This window comes from Megascapheus bottae, chromosome 9 (genome assembly GCF_031878675.1).
Source record: "Megascapheus bottae isolate mThoBot1 chromosome 9, mThoBot2.hap1, whole genome shotgun sequence".
NCBI lineage: Eukaryota > Metazoa > Chordata > Mammalia > Rodentia > Geomyidae > Megascapheus > Megascapheus bottae.
The window spans coordinates 66,637,631-66,650,229 of NC_143517.1; the positions used below are offsets into that span (position 1 = coordinate 66,637,631).

At 47.7% G+C, this 12,599-nt stretch overlaps 1 protein-coding gene across 14 annotated transcripts in view; it reads right to left on the minus strand.

Annotated features, from left to right (window-relative positions):
• Positions 1-261: 261 nt before the first annotated feature.
• Positions 262-12,599, minus strand: part of Ptk2 (protein tyrosine kinase 2) — a 217,360-nt gene continuing 205,022 nt past the window's right edge. For all 14 annotated transcript variants that reach the window (XM_090339474.1, XM_090339469.1, XM_090339473.1 and 11 more), the window contains 5 exons: positions 12,084-12,123; positions 11,447-11,553; positions 5,056-5,211; positions 2,938-3,018; positions 262-690 (listed from right to left, as the gene is read on the minus strand). In XM_090339474.1, the coding sequence (XP_090195600.1) occupies positions 478-690; positions 2,938-3,018; positions 5,056-5,211; positions 11,447-11,553; positions 12,084-12,123 (597 nt within the window). In that variant the 3' untranslated portion in view covers positions 262-477. The remainder of the gene's footprint in view (positions 691-2,937; positions 3,019-5,055; positions 5,212-11,446; positions 11,554-12,083; positions 12,124-12,599) is intronic.

A 12,599-nucleotide genomic window follows, 5' to 3' on the forward strand; every position in this document is an offset into this window, starting at 1 on the left:
TTGAGTCTTCAAAACCTAGCTCTTCTCTTCTGTTTGTAAGTGGGATTAGCATATCGTAGCTCAGGAGTGCCCTGCTCCACCCAGCAGGAATGGAAGGGTCGCCAGCCTCCTGGTTTCCGATCTCTTCCAGCGTGCAGCGAAGGTGGTCAGAAGTTCACACGCTGCCCCAGCCTTTCCACAAAAACACATCCAAATGCAAACAGCAACTGCTTTCATGATTCTTGAAAGCTTCTCCATGTGCCATTTTCACTCTCAGGAAAAGGTCACATGTTGAATCCTAGACTTCCTTCAACACCATGATTCTTTTAAATTAAACAAATCCAAATCAAAATGTGGTTAAATTTATATGGGAGATTTCCAACTAGCTGTCACTCAATTGGAGCTGTGAGTGCTGGCCAACGAGGACACGCTTCATTCCTCGCTGCTGCTGGAGGGCCAGAGAACTTCTCCTGTGGGGTGGACATGCTCGCCAGCAGCTCAGTGAGGCCTCGTCTGTCCTAGCATTTTCAGTCTCGCTTGATCAATGACATCCAGCAGATTCTTGGCATCCACAGCCAAGGCGTGGGCCGCAGTCAGCATCTGCTTCTTGTACTCCTGCTGCAGACTGGTCATGACATATTGCTGTGCCAGCTTCATCTTGCCAATGAGCTCACCCAGGTCCGAGTTGAGCAGCTTTTGCGCCATCTCAATCTGGAAGGAGAAGAGAGGGTCAGGAGGGCTACTTCCGGCAACTCTCATGTACCTTCCTCTGGGTGGCTTCACAGTAAATCCTCTTTAGCAGTTACAGGTAGTGACATCAGCCTTCCTTCAGAAACTCAGCCTGCATGGTGCTCATGGGCCACTCTCATTTGCTAACTCTACATCCAGCAGGGCTTTCCTCTTCTCAAAGTAGAATCACAGAGCCTGACAATACATCGGAGATAACCAAGTCCAAACACTCTTACTTCAGTATGGACTACTGCGGTGCAGAGTGACCTGCTGGAGGTCATAGGGCTAGCTCAGCTCTAGCTTTGGAACAAACACCATGGTCTGGATGGAATTCCTGCCTCATGTCGCTTCTCCTGGTCAACTATGTTGAGATACCATCAGGAGACACTCATACCCCACCGAGTCGTGAACACCAAGACCCCAGTGTGGCCGGCAGGGTAAGTGGGTCAGACATGCTGGGTGCCCATCACCCTTCTATGTGTTCAACTAACTTCACTGTTTGCTCGTTTAGCAATCCTTGACCAGCCAACATTCGCAAGGTACTCTGTGCGGTGGATGTCCACGGTAGGAAAAGCAGGCACAGAGCCACCTGCAACCTACTACAAGTCACACACAAGTGCGCAGAGAAGAGGGTCCCTCACTCTGTCTCAGGAGAGCTTCACAGGAGTCACAGTTTGGCCTGGACAGTCCACGTGGACTGAAGGCCTTATGGGCCATGCCAAGGTGGCCTTTGTCCTGCTAAATGTGGCAGAAAAGGTGTTCTGGAGGCGGTGGTGTGGCTGAATGGGAGGACAGGGAGGTGAACCATCACAGAAGCTGTGAAGATGAGGACCTGAGACTCCACAGAGCATGTAGCACAGAGCTACGTGACGGTGCCACTGAAAGGAATACAAAGGAAGAGCTGCACAGAGCCAGATGGCATAGCGGTTCTGAGTGTGCTGCACTCAGAACAGGTGAACAGTCTTCTTAGGAGGACAGACATGCTCATGGCAGGAGGAAAGAGGAAGGAGGCCTGTGGAGAAGGCATGTGGCAGGTACTGACCTTATGGCATTGGGGAGCCCTGGACGCCTTTGGGGCAGGCCATGGCTATAACTCCCTCTGGCTCACCAGGGAAGCTAGTACTGCAGTGGCGGGCACAATGTGTGTGGCAGGGCAGGGGTGGGTGCACCGCTGCCAGCAAAGAGCAATGACATGACCAAAGCTGGGAGGGCAGATACACACAGCCTGCTCACAAAGGCTTACATGAATGGCAGAACGTAAATGCGGCAAAATGTTCACAGGTGGTGACACTGGGAAAATGAGTTCTAAAATTCTTTGCATTCATCTTTCAGCTTTTCTATAAGCTTCAAATGGGCTGGGTTGAAGAATGATACACTGCACTCTGAGGGAAGGGGTGAGGCAGCTGTGGGTTAGGGGCATGAAGTGGTGAGGCTGTGACCTGCAGAAACTCTCTGGAGGGCATGCCTGCTGGACTGGGCAGCTGGGACACAGCAACTACCCATAGGGACTGATCCTGGGGACTGAACTAGAGGCTTCGGTGAGGTTCCTGAGCTTTTTGGCTCAAGACCAGTGCTCTATGATTTGAGCTGCAGCTCTAATTTTTGCCTTTGGCGACTAATTGGAAATGAGAGTCTCATGAACTTTCCTGCCACAGGCTGGCTTCAAACAGAGTCTCAGATCTCAGCCTCCTGAGTAGCGAGGATGTCAGGGGCTCCTAGCCACTCTGCATTCCAGGTGAAGATCCTGCCTGGTGGCTTTAAAAGCAGAACAGGCACTGCTCCTGCACCTGTACTGCCCAAACCCTGCTGGGGCCAGTGTCAGGGAGAGCTGTCTCCAGCCTCTGCTGGGCCTGGGCATTTCTTAGCAGCAGGTGTCGTGGTTCAGCTATGAAGTGTTCCTTCAAAGGACGTTCTGGCTAACGTGTCCATGAGGGTGCTAGGCTACTGTGCAAGGTGGCACACCTATCAAGGAGCCCTTTGTCCCCACACTCTTCTTTTCTCTGCTCACAGGCTGCCCTAGTGAAGCAGCTGGGGTCCAACTCTTTTTCCTGCTGACGTTCTCTTTTGTCATGGCCCAGAAACTACACAGCCAAGTGGCCATGGACTAACCTCAAAGCCGCAGCCTCAAGTTAATTATCGCAGGTATTTTGTCAGGATGACCAATTCCCTAATACAGCATCCCAGCCCTCCCTGCGTCCCTGCATGACCCCACACCCCACCATGCCCTACCTCTCGGTGTGTGCTGGCTGGAAGGCCAGGAATGGTTTCATCCACAGTGGCCAATAATGTCCGCAGGGCTAAGCCGACCTCCTACCAGATAAGAATCACAGCCAGTGTTATAGTACACAACATGCAAGAACAAATGACACTCCTCTCCTCCCATAGGGGCACCCTCCTGCACCAGGCAAGGGGGGTGTTGTTTTGTAGCCCATGTTCATGTCCCATGACCAAAAAAAAAAGATGTCATGCTCTGCCTCTGAAGCTACCCCTACTCCTACAGAGATCCCTGAGCTTTTTTGTTTGTGGGGGAAGGGGGAAGAAGGAGGTCTCTTGGTTGTGGGGCTTGAACTCTGGGTTTAGGCACTGTCCCTGAGCTCTTCAGCTCAAGGCTACCGCCCTACCCCAGAAGCCACAGCACCACTTCTGCTTTTTTTTTTTTAAATCTTGGTATGGGGTTTTAATTCAGCCTGGGCACAGTCTCAGAGCTTTTCAGCTCAAGGCTACTGCACTACCCCTGAGGCCTGGGCACTGCCCTTGAGATAAGCCCCACTTCCTGAAGAGTTTCAGGTCCTTTTGTGCCCCAGGCTGGCTTTGAACCTTGATCTTTGGATCTCAAGCCTCCTGAGTAGCTGGGATTACAGGTGAGAGCCACCACATCCCACCATTTCTGCTTTTCTAGTGGTTAAGTGGAGATAAGAGTCTCTCGGACTTTAGTGCCCAGGCTGGCTTTGAACCTCAATCCTCGGATATCAGCCTCTTGAGTAGGTAGGATTACAAGCGTGAGCCACTGCACCTGGCTCTCTCAGCCTTTTTTTGGCTAAAGGCTAGTGGTCTACCACTTGAGCCACAGCTCCACTTCTTTTTGATGATTAATTGGAGACAAGGGTTTCACAGACTTTCCTGCCTAGAGTTGGCTTTGAACTGTGACCCTCAGAGCTCAGCCTAATGATTAGCTATGATTACAAGTAAAGCTACTACTGTCCAACTCACCTCTAAATTTATTTTTTTGTGGGGGAGGGGGGTCAGTCGTGGGGCTTGAACTCTAGGCCTGGGCACTGTCCCTGAGCTCTTCAGCTCAGGGATACCACTCTACCACTTGAGCCACAGTGCCACTTTCCATTTTCTGGTGGTTAACTGGAGATAAATGTCTCATGGACTTTTGTGCTGGGGCTGGCTTTGAACCATGATCTTCAGATCTCAGCCTCCTGAGTAGCTAGGATTACAGGTGTGAGCCACCAGCATCTAATACCCTTAAATTTGGTTTATTTTTTATGGGTCATGGGGTTTGAACTAGCCTGGGCGTTGTCCCAGAGCTCTTCAGCTCCAGGCTATCGCCCTACCCTTCAGCCAAGCCCCACTTCCCATTTTCTAGAGGTTAATTGGAGGTAAGAGTCTCATGTCCTTGGGCACGGGAGTTTGGCCTAGTGGTAGAGTGCTTACCTAGCATGCATGAAGACCCAGGTTTAATTCCTTGATACTACATACATAGAAAAAACCGAAAGTGGTGCTGAGGCTCAAGTGGTAGAGCTCTGGCCTTGAGAAAGCCCAAGGACAGTGCTCAGACCCCGAGCTCAAGCCCAGGACTGGCAAAAAAAAAAAAAAAAAAAAAAAAGTCTCATGTTCTTTTGTGCCCGGGCTGGCTTTGAACCTTGATCCTTAGGTCTTAGCCTCCTCAGCAGCTAGGATTACACACAGGAGCCACCTTGCCCAACTATTGCTTCACTTTATTTCTGATAGGGTCTCGTTCTTTTGCAGGGTTGGCCTTTTGAGTAGCTGGAATCACAGACATGAACTACTACACCTGGTCCCGTTGTTTCAACTTTATATAAATTCCCTACATCGTCCATTATTTTCTTGTAGCTGATTTTTGTTTTTTTTTTTTTAAACTGAAGACAGGGTTTGTGAGCAATGATTACAGAAGACAACACTGTTTAAGGATATTCCCATCTTAGTGTTCAGTGATGGGAGAAAACAAGTGAGGCAGGCAGAGTGATTCAAAATGATCTTAGATCTTATCTCCTAGGGAGTTTCTGTACCCCAAGCCTCAAGCCTAACTTTGTGGGGCCTCATGATATCTTCCATCTACATGCTGGAAGTCTGCCAATGTGCCGTGTGAGTGTGCATTACCTTCACCATGGGGACGTATTCCTCTGGTGGGGCCGGCTGGATTTTGCTGGACATCTCAATGACAGCTTTCACCAGGCCCGTCACGTTCTCATACACCTTGTCATTGGACCGGTCCAGATTGGCAGTGGGAGGGGGACTGATTTCCTGGGGCTGAAGCTAACAGACAACACAGAAGCCCATCATTTCTCTACTCTCCAGTAGATGGCGAAGTACTGCCACAATCAAGTTAGGGGTTTTTATGGGTTTTCCTGTTTGGGGAGGATAGGGCTCAATCTAGGCTGACAGTCGGGGATTTATCCAAGTGACAAATACACGAGGCAGTGATTTTCACTTTAAGCTCAGATAAAGGAAACTAGGTGGCAGGTACCCACTACAGTAAAATACCCAGGTGATTTCAAAGATGTGATCTACGTCCCAGACCCCAAAATCATTCATCACCAGAGAAACAATACATTCAATTACCTCTGAGGGTATAATCAAATTTTAGCGGAAGCTAGTTACTTGCTAAGTTATCAAACATGCTACATTAACATGAAACAGTTTTCCATGAGTTCTACAGAAAATATGTGGCTCAGCTCTTGCCTTTAAACCATTTGATAGGACAGAACATGTTTTCATGATAAACGTAGGGACACACTGCTCTGTTCCAAGGGGAGACGGTCTACTTGCACAAAGCTACTCAAGTCCAAGGAGTAGGGGAAGAGGGTCCCTGCCAGCTCTGTGCTGGCCACTGGGTAAACTTGGGCCTGCAGGTCTCAGCTCCCTTCCTAGGCACATGAAGCCCCAGATGTAAATGTGCCCACCCAGGCCTAGGCATGCAGGAGGTAACAAATGTTAGCCATGACAACCCGAGCACTGAGGGTAGAATGACATGGGGTTTCTGGATGTTCTGTAGTGCTTAACAATCATAGCTGTAGAATTCTACAAGATTTTAAACTATAGCCTAACAGCTGTAATTTTAATTTTGGGCCTGCTGCTGGTTCTCAGGCCAAGCCTGCAAGTGTCCATTCTGAACTTTCAGGTGCTTTGGTCCAAGTGGACTGATAACACCAAGCTCTGTTCAAGTTGGTCAAGAGTAAGAGTAACTCATTCACTGGAAAGATGCTCACGTCTCTGTCTCTGGCAATACAAATGGCATTTTTGTAAGGAACAAAGCAGGGCACCCTCCCACTGGGATCCCACATGCTAGCCTAGAGTTGCATGCACAGAACGGGGTGTGATTCAGCAAGATAGACAGACACACAGACACAACGTGCTTACCCTCCATGGCTATTGTCGAACGGAAGGTGAGGAAAAGTTAAAGGAATTTATCAGAGAAAGGAAAAAAAGAAAAACAATATTAATAAGGCAGCAGATAACTCCCGCTGTATAACACATGAGCAGGACACCCAGAACCTAGCTGCAAGCCTGACCTGCACGCTCAGCTCAAGGGCCTTGAGAGCCTGCGTGTCTGTGTCTGGGCCCTGCCATGCGCACCCGCCTGTTGCCATGGGGTAGCGAGCAGGACCACATGCAAAGCCTTGGAAGGGCAGTCAGCAGGTGTGCGAGAGTCAGGAGAACGAGGCTTGTGAGAGAGAAGAACATGTCCAATCACCAGACTTTCTAGCTCCTGCCCTGCACCAGGCCCTGCAAGTCTTCATGGGCAACCAGTGGCCTCACCCAAAGAAACACAGACTCCTGGCCGAGGCATGTCTGAAGACCTCAGAAGCTTTCAGTTAAAACAAAGTGGAATGAACTTTTTTTTAATTATGTAATTTTTTTTCAGAGCTATTGAATTAGGGAGGCTATTTCTTGAGCCACTCCCCAGACCTTTTGCTTGTTAGTTTACTTTTCAGATACATTTTTTTTTTTCCCAGTCCTGGGTTTGGGCTCAGGGCCTGAGCTTTGTCCTTGGGTTTTCTCAAGGTTAGAGCTCTACCACTTGAGCCACAGCACCACTTCTGGCATTTTTTTCTATATATGTGGTACCGAGGAATTGAACCCAGGCCTTTGTGCATGCTAGGCAAACATTCTACCACTAGGCCAAACTCCCAGCCCTCAGACATAGTTTTATCTTAACTTCCCCCAAAGCTGACCTGGGACTGTGGATTCTACCTCACCTTCCTGAGTAGGTGGGTTATATATCTGTGCCACTATCTGTCTTGAGGTAACTCAAATTAACCTCAAATCTCAATCCTTCTGTCTCTGTCTCCAGAGATAGTACGCACTATCAAAGCTAGCCAGCCAGCCTGCCTGCCTGCCTGCCTGCCTGCCTTCCTTCCTTCCTGTTTGCTATGTAGCTCAGATTGGCCTTGAATCTGTAATTCTTCTGTCTACACCTCCAAAGTGTTGAGATTATAAGCTTGTACCACCACAACTGGCTTCAAACATCCACCTTTTGAGATAGTTTTTATTTTTATTTTTGCCAGTCCTGGGGCTTGAACTCAGGGAATAAATACTGTCCTTGGGCTTTCTCAAGGCTAGAGCTCTGCCATTTGAGCCACAGCACCACTTCCAGCCTTTTCTATGTATGTGGTACTGAGGAATCAAACCTAGGTCTTTGTGCATACTAGGCAAGAACTCTACCACTAGGCCAAATTCCTGGCCCCTTGAGCTAGCTCTTTTTCAATAGATTACACTACTTTAAACTGTCAAGTTTATCCATTTATTTATTTATTTATTTATTTATTTTTATTTATTTGGTGCTGGTACTGAAGCTTGAACTCAGGCAGGGCTTCATACTTTTTTTTCTTTTCTTTTTTTGTTGGCCATGGGGCTTGAACTCTGGGCCTACGTGCTGTCCCTGAGCTCTTCAGCTCAAGGCTACCATTCTACCACTTGAGCTACAGCACCACTTCCAGTTTTCCTGTAGTTAATTGGAAATACAAGTCTCAGGACTTCGGTGCTCAGGCTGGCTTTGATCAGTGATCCTCAGATCTCAGTCTCCTGAGTAGCTAGGATTACAGGTGTGAGCCACCGGCACCTGGCAGCTTCATCCTCTTGTTGAACTTAAGGCTGGCTCTCATCACTTAAGCTACAACTCCATTTCCAGCTTTTTGCTGGTTAATTGTAAGATTTTCATAGATTTGTTTGCCTGGACTAGCTTTAAACTATGATCCTCAGATGTCAGCCATCCTGAGTAGCTGGGATTACAGCTGTGGATCACTGGCACCTCCAGCAGTTCTACTCGTGCTGTGTGTGTGTGTGTGTGTGTGTGTGTGGATCACTGGCACCTCCAGCAGTTCTATTCGTGCTGTGTGTGTGTGTGTGTGTGTGTGTGTGTGTGTGTGTGTCTTTCCCCCTTCAAGCCCAAGTCCTGGCCCTGATACTGTGATAGCTCAAACAATGCACAGGGAACCAGTATCCTCTGTCTTGTCCTTGGAACAATTTCAAAGGAAATAACTCTTGGCACACAAGCCACAGCCAGCACCTTCAGTTCAGAAGTGTAGGCCTCTGGTGTTTTCTTCCCAAGAGCATACTTACTGTATGTATTCTCTGCTCTGAGAATCATGGGGCCTCTGTGGCTGGGAGTATCAAGGAGTGAGTGTCGTTCTCCCCCCCCCCAAAAAAAAATCCCACCAGCCAGGCCCCCAATGCCAATAGTGGGCACAAAAGGCTTAGTTTAATCCACTTAAAAGCACCGTGATCCTTCCCTCCATTCTTTACCCTAAAGGCGCTTACAGGAACACCCACAGGCCAAGGCTTGGTTGGAAAGGCACCTATCTTGGGTTCTGATCCTTGGCTGGCAGTTAGTAAGAAGCTACCACCACATAGTCAGTTCTAAACAAAACACTTAGGTTGATGTTTGAAGACTAGCCAGCCTGGGGATGTGCCTCAGTGATAGAGGGCTTGTCTAGCTTGTGTAAGGTCTTGGGCTTATTCCCCAGAACTGGAGAGGAAAACAACCTACAACAACAAAAAGGTCCCTAAGCAGCCAAAGGCTCATGCCTGTAATTTATTACTAAGGAGGTAGAGTATGAAGATGGTGGTTCATAGCCAGCCCAGGCAGACCAATCTGCAGGACTTTTATTTACAATTTAACTGGCAAAAAGCTAGAAGTAGGGCCATGGCTCAAGTGGTAGAGTGCCAGCCAACGAAAAGTCAAGAGACAGCAAGAGGGACAGACTACAAACCCTAGTACTGGCAAGAATGTACTGGTTCTTTACATTCTAACTGTGAGATCAATCGTACTTAAACTGCAAGGAATGAACATACATCATAATTCCACAGTGGTGCTTTATCTACCTTACAGGTTTGTCAGGCGTATATAGCCATTTTGAAAGGTGACCCTTATGTTTATGAAAAGGCAAAAAAGTCCACTAATCTGTTTTCTCTATTGGGTTTTCTGGAGCTGAGGGCAGCTTGTAAGGGCTGTAGGCCCACCTGCTGTAGCAGGGGCACCCCCATTTCAACTGTGGTGTCCAATCCATACTAGGGCCTGGCTGGGGCCTTCTCTGATCCCCCTGAGAGGACACCATGCTCATATTGACCATACGTCACCCAGGCCCTGGGGAGATGGTGCCTTGAGCACAAGTGCAGGCAGTCCATCTGCATGTGACCTTGTGCCTCTGTTAGCTTTGGTCAACTTTGTGAAAAACAGGATTGCCAGCACTGTGAGGCTGATGTGAGGATATCTGCAACAGGGAGTGGTACAGTGAAGGTGTTTCATAAATGAATACTTGAAAACAAAGCTACTTAATCTGGTTTCACTCTTAAAAGATTTAAGATGCTGGGCTTGGAGTTTGGCTGAGTGGTAGAGTGCTTGCCTAGCACGCACGACGATGACCCGGGTTCAATTCCTTGGTACCACATACACAGAAAAAAAGCCAGAAGTGGTGCTGAGGCTCAAGTGGTAGAGCTCTAGCCTTGAGAAAGTCCAAGGACAGTGCTCAGGTCCTGAGTTCATAGCCCAGGACTGGCAAAAAAAAAAAAATAAATAAAAATAAATTAAGATGCTTTCCATGACATATACCTATTTTCCCTGTTTAAGTCAGAGTAGGTTATTCAGCCCAAGCTGGCCTTGAACTCATAATAGCTGAGTACTTAGCATTTTAGGCATAAGCCACCTGTTCCTTGCTCTGCTAGTGGTTTTTTGTTTTTTGTTTTGCTAGTCCTGGAGTTTGAACATAGGGCCTGAGCACCGTCCTTGGGCTTTCCAAGGTTAGAACTCTACCACTTGAGCGACAGCACCACTCAGCTTTTCTTTTTTTTTTTTTTTGCCAGTCCTGGGTCTTGAACTCAGGGCCTGAGTACTGTTTTGGGTTTTTCCTTCAAGGCTGGTGCTCTGTCACTTGAGCCACAGCACTACTTCCAGCTTTTCTATATATGTGGTACCAAGGAATCGAACCCAGGCATTTGTGCATGTTGGCAAGCACTCTACCACTAGGCCAAACTCCTAGGCACTTCCAGCTTTTGATATGTATATGGTACTGAGGAATTGAAGGCGGGTCTTCATGCATGCTAGGCAAGCACTCTACCACTAGGCCAAACTTCCAGTCTTAGTTGCTTTTTTCTTTCTTTTTTTCTTCTGTCTGTTGTGGGACTTGAACTCTGGGCCTAGGTGCTGTCCCTGACCTGTACAGCTCAAGGCTACTGCCCTACTCCTTGAATCTCAGTGCCACTGCCACTATTCTGGTAGTTAATTGGAGATAAGAGTCTCACATGTGAAAGGGTATCAATGTACGTGAATTAATGTACCTTCTATCTGGCAAATATCATGTAACCCTTTTACTAATTACAATAAAAAATGCAAAAAAAAAAAAAAAAGAGTCTCACAGACTTTAGTGCCCAGGCTGGCTTTGAACAGTGATCCAGAGATCTTAGCCTCCTGAGTAGCTACGATTCAGGCATGAGCCACCACACCCGGCTTAGTTTTTTTATTTTTATTTTTTTTAAGCAACAAAATTCTGACCTGGGAAGAATAAAGGATTCCTCAGAAAACCATATTTATAAAAGTGGAGGCAGTGAGGCCACAAAAGGTTGGCAGAAAGTCAGGATGCAATTGAGACCCTAAGAGCTATCACATTCACAGAAAACTAGGGAAGGAGAGTTCGTGCCTTTCTTTTTTTTGTTGTTGTTATTCACGGGTTTGAACTAGGGGCCTAAGCTCTGTCCTTGAGCAGAATAGCTACTGCTTGAGTCATAGCTCCAATGGTTTTCTCGTTAATTGGAGATGAATCTCATAGACTTTCTTGCCCTGGCTGGCTTCAAATTGCAATTCTCAGATCTCAGCCTCCTGAGTAGCTAGGATTGTAGGTGTGAGCCCCTGAGTCACCATGGTTTTTAATGAGTTTCCCAGTAGCTGGAGGCTAACAATTCCTGGGCTTCAATTACTAGACATGACATCTGTGGAGGACTTAGGGATTCTATCAACTCTGAGGGCAAACAGTGCTGCCCAGCCCAAGACACCTACCTTGACACCCTCATTGTAGCTGTCCCCGGGGCTGCTGAGGCTGGCAAGGCTTCCCAGGTGACTGGGGGCTCCAGGACGAGGAGGTTTCTTTGGTGGAGCTGCAGGATCTGGAAAAATAAAGACTCATTATGAACATTCATGAATTGAGAAAAAATGCCTTTCCCCCACTGCCTGTTACAAAGAGGTATTATCGCAACAACACACATGAGGCATATATTCTGAGGTGGCATCTCTGATACTTTCTGGCAATAAATTCTGCTTCTAGCACTCTAGGCACTGGCTGGCTATGGTCCCCATCACACTTGCTGTGTACTTGCACAGAGAAGACTATTAAAATCACCAGCATTCCAAGGCCATAACACCATGCACACTGAAAACATGCTGCTGCCAGATTATGCTAGCTTCTTTTTTTGGAGGGCCAGTCTTGGGCCTTGAACTCAGGGCCTGAGCACTGTCCTTGGGCTTTCCTCAAAGTTTAGAGCTCTACCACTTGAGCCACAGCACAACTTTTGGCTTTTTTCTATGTATGTGGTACTGAGGAATTGAACCTGGGTTTTTCTGCATGTTAGGCAAGCATTCTACCACTAGGCCAAACTCCCAGCTCTATGCCAGTTTCTTGACACACATTTGCACTGACCTGGTTTACCCACAGGCTGATAGATGTGTTGGTTTCCAGTCTGTGAGAAGAGAAAAGTTCAGTCAATGTACCAGCGGTGTGCAACAGACAATGACTATCTCCATCACCCACCCCTTGCTAAATAGACAGGGCACTGCTCCACAGTTCCTGCAGCATGGGGGCTGGAAAGTAATAATAAGCACTGCCAGAGAAGGGTGGAAAGGCCAGCAGGGGATGGTCTGGGACCACAATGTGGTAGCTTTAAAGAGTTACAAACAAGCCCAGGCATCTCTCTGCCACCCATCCTGCTCCCTCCTTCCCTTCCTCCTATTTGAGCACACAGGAAGGTGCATTTTGAACACTGATGGCCAGAAGAAACCTGGGAATATGGTACTTGTGTCCTATGGGACCACACGGCCACTGTCCCCAAGATGTTCTGTGTGTAAAAACTTGGCGTTATACATCTATTGAGTTCTGGGCCAGTTCAAAAGTCAAAAGAGAAACAAAGGAAGGAGTGACATTGACAAAAAAAAAAAA